A 15,247-nucleotide genomic window follows, 5' to 3' on the forward strand; every position below is an offset into this window, starting at 1 on the left:
CATCTTTCCATACTTAATGAAATGCTCTTGTCCTCTCCTAGATGCTTCTGCACCGAAATCCCCACAGCCTTTACCCACGATTATGATTTCTCTGTTTTTATTTTTGACAGCTTGCGTATTTTCATCTTTTTTGGTTGCATGGGCATGACTTATGAATTTTAAACTGTTGGATACTTTTTATATAATGTTCATGAAATGTTCTGTGGTATAGGCAGTCCTTGCATTATTAATAAGGTTCTATCTTTAAGTCAAATTTGTATGTAAATCAGAACAGTTAGTTTGACTCTAACTTCAGTTAGTCAAATGTCTGTCTTAGTATACAATTCTAGATGAACTAAGACATCTTTAGCATAATAGTAATAATGTTTTGATATGTATTGCAAGGTAGCATACCTTTGGTTTATGAACCATTGTTTGTATTCCAAATATTTAATGCAGTAGGCTTTATAGGGGTTAAAACTGCAGAAGTATATGTGGTCAGATGTCACGCCAATGGACAGTGAGCAGTGCATAACTGTTACTCCCTGCAGAAGATTCTTAGGCACCCACACCTTACTTTTGATATCAGTGCATATGAACAGTACCATGCATGTTACCAACATTTTACCTCAAGAATTTTCTGGTCTGTGCCTTAAGGTTTTCTCCCAGACCTTGGAAGCTGCTTAGTTCTGAGATAGCACAACCAGGAAGTTCAAGACAGCTCAAGGTAGAGAACAGAACTATTGACCAGCAGCTTTGTTCTTTAGAGGGACAATGCTGAAGCACGATTCTACATAATTCTTTACTGTGTCTTTAGAGAGCTTAAGCTCACTTGTCTACTGCTGCAATGGGCTTGATAGCATACATCTCTTTCCTTTCTTTAGTCATTCTCTCCACCTCACTTCTTCTGTTTCCCGAGGTAGCCTTCCAAACAAATGACCAGCATCCAAGTCTTTACTTCTCTGCTTTGGAGAACCCCGATGAAGACTCTTCTTAAATACATGATAAAATCTTTAGACACAACACTTTGCCTTACATGTTTTGGCCATACTGGAATTTGTGCAGATTAACCACTTATCACTCACACTTCTGTGGGTGCCACCTTGATTCATGCTGCTCCCTCTGCCTGGCACGTCCTTTCCCATCTTTGCCTGGCTGCCATTTAGTCCTTAAACAAGACTCATGAGGGTTTCTACTTCTTTGTGAAGCCTTCACAAATTTACTCCATGGCCCTCTTCTCCCTTGCACCATTTGGAGCTCCATCGCTATGACCCTGTAGCGCTTACAACACCAGCTGGCCCCCATCAAAGCCATTCTCTTGATTCCTTTCCAGGTAGATGGGGTCTACCTAGCAAGGTGCTTGTTATGAAGCTAAGTGTTCAATGAAACTGATAATCAAGTGCAGGAGGGAATGGGGGGGGGGGCAAAAATAAAAAAAGAAAGTGCAGGAGGGACTCCGGGAGTCATTTTTCATTTACTAAGACCCTACTTTTATTTCAGGCACCATGCTGAACTTTGGAAGATACAGAGATGAAGCGACTGACCCTCAAGGATGGCAGAATGCACAGCTGAGTGGGGAAGAGCGATGTTATTAATGCAGAAAGCATTTGATGCGCTGGGATACAAAGGGTGCACTAGGCACTGTGGGAGAAGAGAGCTGGTCAGGAAAGGTTAATGTTCCATCTTGGGTCTTAGATGGTGGTAGTGGAAGGCAAGGGCATTCTAGGTATACTGAGAACTACTCAGCAATTGAGAAACCTTTTTTACTGAGTTTATGTTTGGGGTGATAAAACGTTTTGGAAAGAGTGGTCACAATCGCACAACATAGTGAATATAAATGTCACCAGACAGCATTCAGCAAGGTTAAAATGGCCATTTTTTTCTGTTAGGTGTATTTTATTACAATTAAAAAATAAACCGAAGCACTCTCCAAAGCAGCCGCTTTTTTGGAGGTGAGTGCTACTGAGGATGAAGTGTCCAGGAGTCAGAGCCAGCTGAGCCTGTGTGTGTTTGAGGTCCGAGGGGCACGCGGTTATTACTCTCCAAAGTGCTTCCGTTTGAGACAGCGGCCACCCAGTCCTCCGACCAGGGCCAGGCACGCCAGGGGCAGGCGCGACGGGAAACCAAGAACCGGGTCTCAAGCCCTCAAAGTTAAGCACCAGCCCCCAACACCCCGGAGAGCACGCGGTCCCGCGGCCCCAGGCGGCCGAGCATGCGCAGTCGCCGGGCCCTGGTGGCCCGGCGGCGGCGGGGAGAAGTCCGCGCGTCTCCTGCAGCCCCTGGGCGCCCGGCCTTGCGGGCCGGCACCGCGGGGGCGGGGCCTTGGGTCGCCGCTCCCCCCACGCCGCGCCGCCTCCCGCCCCGCCCTCTCGCCCCGCCGCGTGCCCGCCGCCTGCGCGTTGGCCGCCGTTGCCCTGGCAACTGTGGAGCCGCGTCTTCCCGAGGGAGCTCCTGGCAGCCCACTGATCCCATCGCCCGCTACCCGCTGGTCTTCGCGTGGCCCCGAGGTGGAGGGACCACAAAAATGGCGGAGCGGAGCCAAACGGCGCCAGAGGCAGGTATGTGGGGGCGGTCGAGCGGGGAAGGGGGATGGAGCAGGACCGCCCTGGGCCTGAGGGGAAGGGAACTCTTGACAGGGCCCTACTATGGTCACACTGGCCTGTGTGCTAGTGTGGCTGGGCTGTGACCAAGGGGTCAGGGGTCAAGGGAGGATGGGTACCCTTCTGAGTGGTGGACCAGGGGCTTTTTTGCCCTGATGGCAGAGGTGTAGAAGGGTGTGTGTAGAGTGTGTGTGTGTGTGTGTGTGTGTGTGCGCGCGTGCGCTCCAGAGTATCTTCCCAGAAAGGGTTCAGGAGACACACAGGACCCCAATCCTGAGGGTTACCTGTGTTGGGGGCTGACCTTCAGGTTAGGCTGTGTCATGGAGAAGGCAGATGCACCTCTAGGGGTGGGATGGGAGGGATTCCTAAAGGGTCTTGGGGGCCTTGACGAGTTAGGGGCTGATTGTGAGGAAGCAGCTGTATGTGAAGGGAGTGTTACTTTTAGTTTCAAACAGTTATCTTGGAAGGGAGGCTCCACACATGCCTGTGCATTTGTGTTTGGGGAGGTGTATTGCCCTGAGTCACCCCTACCCACAAAGAAAATAATGCAGATCCTTTCATGGGGCCACAAAGGGGTAAGAGACTGGGGAGGGGGGCAGGGCTCCAGAGTCCCAGTCCTTTAACAATCTGCTTAAGACTGGAGCGTGAGTGTATACCGGGATCTTGAAGGTCATGTCTTACTGGATCATAGAGAGGAGGAGAGTTTTCAGTCCTGTGTACGTGGAAGTTTGTCCCTAAAAGGGGCTGGAAATTGAAAAGCTGATACCTCAGTACTGAGGACTAGCATTTGTATGTGTGCAGGAAATGACTTTGGGGATATATGTGGTGATGGTGGCACTGGTATACATAACCTTGTACATGTGTCCTGATTAGTTTTACTGGTTGCAGGCGTGTCCCACCTGAATTATTCTAAGAGGTTATGGTAAGGCTATACAGAACTGAACCGGTAAACTCTCTGAAATCCTCAGGAATATTTCAAGGAAACAATCTCAAGGCCTGCATGGTTGCTCTGTCTTTCATGATGTCTCTGTTTCTTCCTCCAAAGTAGTTCTTCAACTGGCTTTATAGTTTTAGCTTCTTTCACAGCTTGATCTTAAACATTTCTTTATTCATTCATGCACATAACAAATATTTACCTCAAGCCAACTATATGCCAGACACCAAGCGAGGCACTAGTAATTTAATGCTTCTGATATCCTTCCTTATTCTTTTTATTTTTCCCGCTCATAGCACTACTGCTTTTGAATAGACAAGTTAGCTTATTTATTATTTCTATTGTTTATTCCCTATCTCCTTCCACTAGCTTATAAGCTTCTTGAGAGCTGGGGTTTTTATTTTATCAATCAGTTCTATGTGTCTAGACATGTAGAACTGTGCTTGGTATATAGTGTTTCCAGTTACTATTCACTAAATGAATAACTGAATGACTTGAAGTTGTCTGGAGTTGTAAGAAACTTTCTCTGAAGAAATATTTTACTTGAGATGTGATGGATGAAGAAAGGAGCAAAGAGTGGTCCAAGAAGAGGGAAAATTATGTAGAAGGAAACACAATGTGCTGTGTTTAAGGAACTGAAAGAAGACGAGTGTGGTTGCATTCAGGGCAGTGGAAACAGGAGAGATTTGCACACACCAGATCTTGCAGTGCCTGGTAGGCTATAATACAAATTTTGGTAAAACAAACCTCTAAGACTAATAGGAAGCCCTAGTAATGTCATGATTATGTGTTGGGCTGCAATCTGCAGGGTCATCATTTCAAAATCACCAGCAGCTCCACGGAAGAAAGACTGACCTTTCTACCCCTTAAGCAGTTATAGTCTCGGAACCCCACAGGGGGTTGCTCTGAGTCAGCATTGACTTGATACAAGTGAGAATGAGAACTTTTAAATGGCGGCATGGCATAGTTAGAATCATTAGCCAAGTAACTCTGGTTACAATGTGGGCAAGACAGAGGATGTAAGAATGAATACGAGGCAACCTGTTGCTAGGTAGAAGTGGAAATGGAGAGAAATTATTGAGAAATGTCTAAGAGTAAAATTAATAGTATCCACTGAAGATTGAGGATGAAGTAAAGGGTGATATTAAGAACTACTTCTGATTTTTTAAATGTAAAACTGGGTAGTTTATGGTATTATTTTTGAGGGAGTACTGAAAGGGGTCTAGGGTTGGTTTGATAGGGAAGATCAGGAATTTGGTTTGGGATATACTAAATTAGAGGTATCATTGAGGCATTAAATTAAGTGGAGAGATTGACAAGGCAATTGAGTTTATAAGACAAGTCTGAGCAGGAGTTTATGGCATAAGAATTATTACTGAAGGCTTGGCTTTGGCTGAAATTGACTGCAGGGAGAGTGTATAGAGTGCACTGAGAAGAAACCTGGGATGAAGTATTGAGTAACTGCAATATTGAAATGCCTCTCAAACACTGAGAAGGTACAGCTAGCTAGATAAGAGGACAATTAAGAGACTGTTTCAAGATAAAAGGTGATATTCAACAGATTAAATGCTATTAAATGCTATAAAATGGAGCTTTAAAAAGTAGGTCTCACATCAGAGAGGTCTTTGATAAACTTGATAACAGGAAATTGATGAGGAGAGGAGACAGATCATTTACTCTATCAATCCTTGTTTCTTAATTCAAATTCCCAATAGAGAGAATTTGAGTGATGCACAAGTTTTCCAATAAGCTCATGTGAGAGATCACAGGCTGGTGTGGGTTGACTGCTTTCTACTCCCTTACACAGTTAATAGTCTTGGAAACTCACGCGGGCCAGTTCTGCCCTGTCCTATTATAGGGTTGCTTTGAGTTAGCAGTGAGTTTGTTTTTGAGTATTGTATCGCGTATAGCTTGCATTGGGGTATGAGGGAATATCAGTACCTGGACCTATCATCACCAAGTGGATTTTGACTCATGAGAACTTCATGTGTGTCATAGCAGAACTGTACTACATAGGGTTTTCAATGGTTAATTTTTTTCTGAAGTGATCTTCAGGCTTTTCTTCTAAGTTTCCTGTGGGTGGACTCAAACTTCCAGCCTATTAGTTAGCAGTTTGGTGCATTTGGTTTGTACTCTTTAGGGGCTTCATGGGAGCAGTACTGTGTAATGAAGCATAATTGATCTCACATTAACATAATTCATATCACATTAAATGAATAAAGATAATAAGTAACTTCATATCAGATCAAGCCCCATTTTGTAAGCACTTTAATTTTGGAGGCACAGTTATGACAAATGTACTGCACTTAGAGATGTGGAGATTTTGAAGCTGTGGGAAAGTTGATGTGGACTTACACAGGTTTATCATCTTTTGAAATATTTTTGTAACTTTAGTTACTTTTGGCACCGTTATATCTTCTGTAACACCAGTGAACATAGTCTTATTAAAGATACTCAAAATAATAAACCAGAAAATAATTTTTATTATCACGGAGCTTATGTGCTTGTTTTTTTCTAAGGCTCTTTGAAGTCTGTATTTCTAAGATCTATGAATGTTATATTTGGTTTGAGTTTCAACATCATGGTGTAATGTCAAATTCAATGGTATACATTAAGAAAGTCATAGGGATGTCATCTTTTGCAGACATATTCTTAATAGCATTATAGATTTGTCTTTGAGTCATTTAAGAACAGAACAGGCTTCTGGGAACTTCAGGGTATTTAAAAAAATTAATTGGTAAATTTTAACAGTGGAGGGTATGTTAATTTTAGTATTGATTTAAGGAAAAATTTCATTCTTAGATGAATTTGATATTTCTGATTATAAAAATTATTGCAAGTGTGAAAACTTACAATAATTCATTGATATGTTCACCATCTGGGAATATGCTTTTTATATTTCCCATTTACTTAATGGGACTCATAAAAGAAATTAATTTTTTTCTAACTATGAGAGAAGGTATTTTTGTCTTATATACTTGAGAACTATTGTTCATGAACCTCTAGTCTCTAAAAAGCTTTCAAAATAATGTACGTGATTGATGTTAACTGAAGGAAAGCAAGCCAACACAAAAAGATTCCTAAATTTTTATAGATAGTTGAAAATATTTCTGTATAATTAAGAATCCCTAAATGAAAACATCTGACAATGTTTGCTGTGGTTATGAGGTAATGTTGAGTCAGGTCCAACTCATGAGGTAAAACTAGTACCTGTACCTGTCATCATCTATGTACAGAAGAATGAAACACTACCTGGTCCTGCACCACCAATCTCACAGTTATTGCTACAGTTCGAGCCCATCGTTACAACTACTGTTGTCAATCCATCTGGTTGGCAGGGCTTCCTCTTGTTCATTGCCCCTCTACCAAGCATGCTGTCATTCAGGACTAGTCCTTCCTGATAACACTTTGAAAGTAGGTGAGATGAAGTCTTACATCCTTACTTCTAAGGGGCATTCTTGCAACACTTCCAAGATTCAGGATGCTTTAACAAAGCTACAATTCTGATGTCTCAAATTCATCTTCAGTCTTCCATTTTCTTTGTCCAGCTTTCAAATGAATATGCACTGATTGGGAAAACCATACTCTGAGTAATGAAGGCCTTACTCATCAAAGTTACATCTTTGCTTTGTAATAATGTAAAGACATTTTTGTTGTTGTTGTTGCTGATTTGCCAATTGCAAGGAGCCCGGGTGGTGTAGTGCTTACTCTTTGTGCTACAATCCACAAGGTCAGCAGTTTGAAACCACCAGCTGTGCCACAGGAGAAAGATGTGGTTTTCTAGTCCTGCAAAGAGTTATCGTCTTGGAAATGTGCTGGGGCAGTCCTTCCCTGTTCTATAGAGTCACTATGAGTTGGCATAGACTTGATGGCACAGATGGCAAATGCAAAATGTCATTAGATTTCTTGTTTTAAAAATCGTTTTATTAGGGGCTCATACAACTCTTACCACAACTCATACATACATCAATTGTGTAAAGCGCATTTGTACATTCATTGCCCTCGTCATTCTCAAAACATTTGCTCTCCACCTAAGACCCTGGCTTCAGTTCCTCATTTTTTCCCCTCCCTCCCCGCTCCCCCTTCCCTCATGAGCCCTTGATAATTTATAAATTATTATTTTGTCATATCTTGCCCTGTCCGACGTCTCCCTTCACCTACTTTTCTGTTGTCTGTTCCTGAGGGAGGAGGTAACATGTAGATCCTTGTAATTGGTTTCCCCTTTCCAACCCACCCTACCTCTACCCTCCCAGTATTGATACTCACACCACTGGTCCTGAAGGTATCATCCGCCCTGGATTCCCTGTGTTTCCAGTTCCTATCTGTACCAGTGTACATCCTCTGGTCTAGCAATGTTGAATTCGAGTCATGGTAGTGGGGGAGGAGGAAGCATTTAGGAACTAGAGGAAAGTTGTATGTTTCATCGTTGCTACATCGCACCCTGACTGGCTTGTCTTCTCCCTGAGACCCTTCTGTAAGGGGATGTTCAGTGGCCTACAGATGGGCTTTGGGTCTCCACTCTGCACTCCCCCTCATTCACTATGGTAAGATTTTTTGTTCTGATGATGCCTTACACCTGATCCCTTCGACATCTCGTGATCACGTCATTAGATTTCTTGACTGCTGTTTTTATGGTCATTGACTGTTGACCCATGTGGAATGAAATCCGTGACATCTTCAATTTTTACTCGGTTTACATGATTTTTTTATTTTTACAGTGAGATTTTTTGTTTTATTTGAAATAAAATGTTCCTTTCATTAATTGTAATATTTTAATATCTATGTCATGGCCTGTGGAGCAACAGTTATGTCGTTGGCCTCCTACCTATACTTTAAATTACACCTTCATTTAAAGAATATATATTGAATACCTACTCTGTCCTAGGTATTGTATTAAACACTGGAAATTCAGAGATATACTTTACTAAGGTGATATTTAAAAGTTCTTCCATTCCTTTGGAGGCGAAATAGAGTTAGAAAATTACCAACCAGATAATGATATAGTTGTACACAGAGTTCTAAGTCCAGAGAATGGTTTTCTGACAGTCTGGGGATGGTGGTCCTGATAGTTCAGGTGTTAGGATGCAGGTAGATTGAAAATGGAAATAAGAAATAGAAGGCAGAGAGAGCAGCACGTCCGCAGGAAAGTTGTGGAGGTGAGAGAAAAGAACATTCAGAAAATTGCTCACCTATTAACAGAGCTAAAGAAAATATTTTGTGTGGGGGTCAGATATGTGATGACAATAATGAATGATCACCCATGAAGATGCATATTATAATCCAAACAAATGTTTGAAAATCATTTCAAGAGGTGCTGTGCATCCTTAAACTCTGGAATGATATACCACATTTCATGCCCTCTTCTGATTCTGCCTTGAACTTCTATCCATTCTCTGCCAATATGGTAATTTTTACTTTCTACTTATACATATCTCTTCAGTCACCTGTCAAGTAGCCTCCTTCCAGATAACTGACATGGCACCTCTCAATAGATCTCTATCAAGTCTTGAAGGCTTGTTTTATTGCTTTCAGTACAGCTTGAACTTTTTTTGTCAGTACTAGTGATTCTTGATCATATGCTATCTCCTTGAATAGTTGCAAGTTGACCAATTGATTTTTTTTTTCTCTGTGTATTCCTTTCACACCACTTGTCTGTCAGTTTGTCCTGTTATGGTGGCTTGTGTGTTGCTGTGATGCTGGAAGCATTTCAGATGCCAGCAGGGTCACACAAAATGAACAGGTTTCAGCAGAGCTGCCAGACTAAGAACAGACAAGGCAGAAGCACTGGGCTTCCCACTTTGGAGGAAGGAGCCTCTGAAAACCTATTTCCAGATACTGAAGGCCTAAGAAATGGAAGCAGAGCACATTGTCAGAAATAGTGCCTGACGATGGGCCTCCAGATTGGAGGGCACTTGAAATGTGACTGTGGAGTAGCTGATTTCTTGGAGTGGAGATGACTCTGGTGACTTCAGCCTGTAGGAGTGGAGCCTTAAGGATCTTCATTTGCTGATGGAGCATGACTCAAGGAAAGGAGAAACAGCTGCGGAAATCTGCTAATGACCAGAACTTGCAACGTGCAAAGTATGAATGTAGGAAAATTGGGAGTGTTCAAAAATGAAATGGGATGCGTAATTATTGATTGCCTAGATATTAGTGAGCTGAAATGGACTGCTATTGGCCATTTTGAATAAGAAAATCATATGATTTATTATACTGGGAATAACACATTTAGAGGAATGGTTTGTCAAAAAGGACATGACAAAATCCATCTTGAAGTACGATATTTTCTGTGATAGGGTTACATCTATCTGACTTCAAGGAAATCCAATCAATACAAGTATTATTCAAAGTTATTCACCCACCAGAAAAGCTAGTGATGAAGGAACGGAAGAAATGTACCAATGACTTCAGTCAAAAATTGATCAAACATGCATTAATGATGCGTTGATGGGTATGGTGAGCGGACAGCACCATTAGAGCAACACCAAGCTTGTGGAAAGGAAGCACTAAGAGATGGAAGGAGGGAGAAAGTGATGACAGGGCAGGAGGAGAGAAAAGGAAACAGAAGCAAGCTCTAGGAAGCAAAGGCATAGATAGGGAGGTTAACAGAGGTGTGCACTTATGTAAATACATTAATCCATAAAAATAGAGGTATTGGCCTATGTGCATATACTTATAAGGCAATACACAGAGGCTGCAGACAGGCCTTAGAACTGGGCGCATCAATACAAAAACACTTTGTTTTTAACAAATTGGCATTCTGTGATGCTTCCCCCACCTCCTTTCATGATCGCTGAAGACAAAATGGGTACATAAGCAGATATGGAAAAGACAGAGGATAGTGCCAGGCTATTAAAAGATATATATGTCTGGGGTCTTAAAGGCTTGAAGTTACACAAGCGGCCATCCAATAGTGAAGCAGCAAACCCACATGGAAGAAGCACACCAGCCAGTGCAATTGTGAGGTGTCATTGAGACCAGGCAATGGGCATCAGAAGATTTACAACAAACAGTAAACAAATAAACAAAAATGAATTGGTGAGAATGGAGGGGGTTGGAGCAGAGACCCCAAGCCCATCTGTGGACAATGGAACATTCCCCCACAGAGAGGTTGCAGGGAGGGGAGGAGTCAATCAGGGTGCAGTAGAGCACTAATGGATCACGCAATGTATCTCTGATCTCTTGAGACCTCCTCACCCCCCACTATCATGAACCCAGTGCTGTTTCCCTCTCTGGACTAGACGGGAGCATGTGCATAGGTATAGGTGAGATCAAACTCACAACACATGGAACCCAGGAACGGGAATGGAAATAGAGTTACCAAAAGGGTAGGGGGAAGCGTGGGAGAGATGAGGAGAGAGGGGGGTACCGATTGCAATGAATGGCACACCCCCATCCAGGGGGAAGAACAACAGAAACCAGAGGAGAAGGGAGACAGCAGCCGGTGTAAGTTTTGAAAATAATTAACAATCTATAATCTATCAAGGGGCCGTGAGGGTTGGGGAGGGGCGGGGAGGTGGGTTAAAAAAAAAGAGGAGCTGATCCCAAGGGCTCAATGGAAAGTAAATGTATAGAAAAGAACGATGCAATATATGTACTAATATGTCGGGTACAATTGATGTATAGATTGTAACAAGAGTTGTAAGAGCCCCAATAAAATGATCTTAAAAAAAAAAAAAAGAGTGGATGTCAGAAGATACTCTGAAACTTGGTATTAGTCATAGAATAGCTAAAGTAAATGGCAGAAAAAGAGAAGTCAAATGGCCGAATAGAAAATGTCAAAGGGCAGTTCAATAAGACAAAACCAAATGTTATGATGAAATGTGGAAAGACCTGGAATTAGAAAATCAAAAGAGGAGAACATGTTCAACGTATCTTAAATTGAGAGAACTTCACCTTAGTTCTAAGAAGTGGCTGCTTGTTTAAAACTGATAACCTTGGGGTTAGCAGCCTACTTGATAACTCACTGTGCTACCACTATGCTGGTTCAATAGATCTCTTACTGTCATCACGTCTATTCTGACTCATCATGACTCTACAGGACAGAGAAGAATTGCCCCTTGGGTTTCCAAGACTTTACTGGAGTAGAAAGTCTCATCTTTCTCCTGTGCAGTGGCTTGTGGCTTTGAACTAATGACTTTGGGGTTGGCAACCCAACCCATAACCCACTAAGCTATCAGAGCTCCTGGGACTCAGATAATAGGTTATCAGAATTTATTTAGTTATTCCAGTGCTACTTTTTTTTTTCCCTCTGAACACTTTTTTTTAAAGTCACTTTATTGGGGGCTCATACAACTCTTATCAAAATCCACCCATCCATCCATTGTGTCACGCACATTTGTACATTTGTTGCCATCATCATTCTCAAAACATTTGCTTTTTGCTTGAGTCCTTGGTATCAGCTCCTCATGTTTTACTCTTCCTCCCTGCTCCCCCATAAACCCTTGCTGAATTAAAAAGTAGTATTATTTTGTCATGTCTTAGACTGTCCAATGTCTCCCTTCACCCACTTTTCTGTTGTCCATCTCTCAGGGAGGGGGTTATATGTAGATCCTTCTAATCGGTTCCCCTTTTTACCTCACCTTCCCTCCACCCTCCTTGTATCACCACTCTCACCTGAAGGGTTAATCAGTCCTGGATTCCCTATGTTTCCAGTTCCTATCTGTACCAGCATACATCCTCTGGTCTAGCCCGATTTGTAAGGTAGAATTGGGATCATGATGGGGGAAGGAAGCATTTAAGAACTAGAGGAAAGTTGTATGTTTCATTGTTGCTACCCTGCAACCCTTCTGTAAGGGTATGTCCAGTTGCCTACAGATGGGCTTTGGGCCCGAACTCCACACTCCCCCTTGTTCTCAATGATAAGATTTTTTGATCTGATGATGCCTGATACCTGATCCCTTCAACACCTCGTGATCACACAGGCTGGTCTGCTTCTTCTATGTGGACTTTGTTGCTTCTGAGCTAGATGGCCGCTTGTTTATCTTCAAGCCTTTAAGACCCCAGATACTATATCTTTTGATATCCTGGAACCATCAGCTTTCTTCACCAAATTTGGTTATGCACCTATTTGTCTTCAGTGATTGTGTTGGGAAGGTGAGCATCATGGAATGCCAGTTTAATAGGACAGTGTTGAACACTTTTTTTTAATGACTGAATCTGTTTCATTCCAGAACTTGTTTGACCTTTTATTACTTTTTTAATATTAATTATGTTTCTGGTAAAAATTCACAGAGCATATCATTCAGAGGGGGATATAGAATGCAGGATATAATTTCTGATGTTAGATGGATGTTGGGTTGAAAACAGAGAATACCAGAAATATATTTATCTGTGTTTTGTTGATTATGAAAAATCATTAGACTATGTATAGCCATGAATAATCTCTTTTACAAGGATCAGCCCAAGGCTAGTCCTAAAGATGTTCTCAATGTTCAAATATTTCAAATTGCTATACTGTTCCATTGTCTCTGACATCAACTCCTACTCCTCCCCTCAGTACAGCCTCTTCTGTCTTATTCTGCGTTGACCCACAGATTTCATGAGCCATCATTGGAATGATTAATGAACCTCATTGGCAGGTCAGAAAACAGGCTACTACATTACTGCAGAAGTCCTTGAATAATGTAAGATGATGGACTGTCGGTGTCAGGAAAACTGTTCACATGGCTTTAAAGGATCACTACCATTGAGTCCATATCAACTCTTTTTGTTTGTTCGTTTTTTTTAATGCACACCTATGTTTATTGCAGTCATGTCCATAATAGCCCAAACATGGAAAATAACAAAAATCACTATTCTAGAGGAATTGATAAACTCTGGTACATCCATACAATGGAATATACTGCATCAATAAAAAAAACAATGACAACTCTCTTAAACAGCACAAAACATGAACAAAACTGGAGAACATTATATTTAGCAAACAGTCAATCTTACAAAGATACACATTTATTAACTCTTAGTGATCCCTACAGGATAGGGTAGAACTGCCCCTGTCGGTTTCAAGACTGTAATTTCTTATAGGAATAGAAACGCCTGTCTTTCTATCCCGGAGTGACCAGTGGTTTCAAACTGCTGACCTTGCAGTTAGCAGCACAACATATAACCACTGTGCCACCAGGGCAAGTCCACATCTGTGGGTTTAGTATCAGTCTTTCCATTTAAAATATGCTAAGTGTGTTCTTCCTTTTTGGGTTGTACATTTCATTGTAATTTTTACTTTTTCTTCTCAAGTTGTCCTTTGAAATTTTCCATTCAGCTGTTTGACTTCATCATTTCTTCCATTATCCTTAGCTACTTTAAAATCAAGAACAAATTCAGAGTCTCTTCTTATCTCCACTTTGATTTTTTTCCCATCTTTTTAATGATGTTTTGTTTTCTTAATGTATGATGTTCTTGATGTCATCCCTCAGCTCCTCAGGTATTTTGCCATTTGTGTTCAATGTTTCATCTCTGTTCTTGAAATTCAAGTGGAATATACACAAGATCACACATTGGCTCTCATGGACTTGTTTTCATTTTCTTTAGCTTCTACTTGAGCATACGAGCAATTGATGGTTTGTCCTATACTTGGACTCTGGCCTGCTTTTAGCTGCTGATATTTAACCTCTCCATCTTCTCTTCCCACAGATTTAGTCAATTATAATCTGTGTCCACTTGTATAGTTGACTTTTGTGTTGTTTAATAAAGGTATTTGTGATGCAGAAGTCATTAGTCTTGCAAAATTCTGTCAAGCTATCACCAGCTTTATTTCCATCACCAATTTCATAGTTTCCAACTATGGTTCTTTCTTTTTTGTTTCCAACCTTTTCATTCCAACAGCCAATAATCTAAATACATCTTTGATCAATTTCAAACCAAATAAGTTGTAGAATTACTAAATTTCTGCATCACCGGTTTTAGTGGTTGTTGCATAAATCTGAATAATGATTGTATTGACTGGCTTTTATTTTATGTGGCTAGATATAATCCTATCACAGGAAACTTTGTTCAAGATAGATCTTTAAATGTTCTTTTTGACTATGATGCACCATCATTCCTCTTGATTCTATCATTCCTGTCATAGTAAACCATATGATTTTCTGATTCAGATTAGCCATTCCAGCTTACTTATGTCTAGAATGTCAATCTTTATGTGTAACATTTCATTTCTGATAACTTCCTGTTTTCCTAGATTCATATTTTATACATTCCATATGTATAAACATATCTTAAACTAAAGAGCTAAAGAAAAAAATGGAAGACTTTGGGTTTAATACTTAAAGATTGATTCTATGGGAAAAATATTGAATGATGCAGGAAGTATCTGAAGAATAATAGAGTCACTCTACCAAAAAGAATTAGTTGATAGTCTGCCATTTCAAGAGGAAGGATATGATCAAGAACCAATGGTACTGCAAGGAGATGGCCAAATGCACTGAAAGCATTAGCAAAAGCAAGACTCCATTGGAAATGTTTCAATAAGCTATTGAGCACTTGAAACACTCATTCTTCTATGTCAAAAAATGTAGAATGCATTTACTTAGCCAACTGGCTGGAAGAGATCCATATTTATGTCCATTCTGAAAGGAGAAAAAAAAAGATGTCCCATCAGAATGCTCAAGGTAGAAAACAGTGTCATTAATGTCACGTGCAAGTAAAATTAACTGAAGATCATCCAGCAACAGTTGCAGGAGTACATTGATAAGGAACTGCCAGAGGTCCAGGCTGGATTCAGAAGAGGGCATGGAAC

At 41.1% G+C, this 15,247-nt stretch overlaps 1 protein-coding gene across 1 annotated transcript in view; it reads left to right on the plus strand.

Moving 5' to 3' along the window:
* Positions 1–2,434: 2,434 nt before the first annotated feature.
* AGBL4 (AGBL carboxypeptidase 4) overlaps positions 2,435–15,247 on the plus strand; it is a 1,691,367-nt gene continuing 1,678,554 nt past the window's right edge. The window contains exon 1 of the mRNA XM_013003864.3: positions 2,435–2,537. Within this exon, the coding sequence (XP_012859318.1) occupies positions 2,504–2,537 (34 nt within the window). The 5' untranslated portion in view covers positions 2,435–2,503. The remainder of the gene's footprint in view (positions 2,538–15,247) is intronic.

This window comes from Echinops telfairi, unplaced genomic scaffold (assembly GCF_000313985.2).
Source record: "Echinops telfairi isolate 266 unplaced genomic scaffold, ASM31398v2 ScPeMD7_443;HRSCAF=831, whole genome shotgun sequence".
NCBI classification, from domain to species: Eukaryota; Metazoa; Chordata; class Mammalia; order Afrosoricida; family Tenrecidae; genus Echinops; species Echinops telfairi.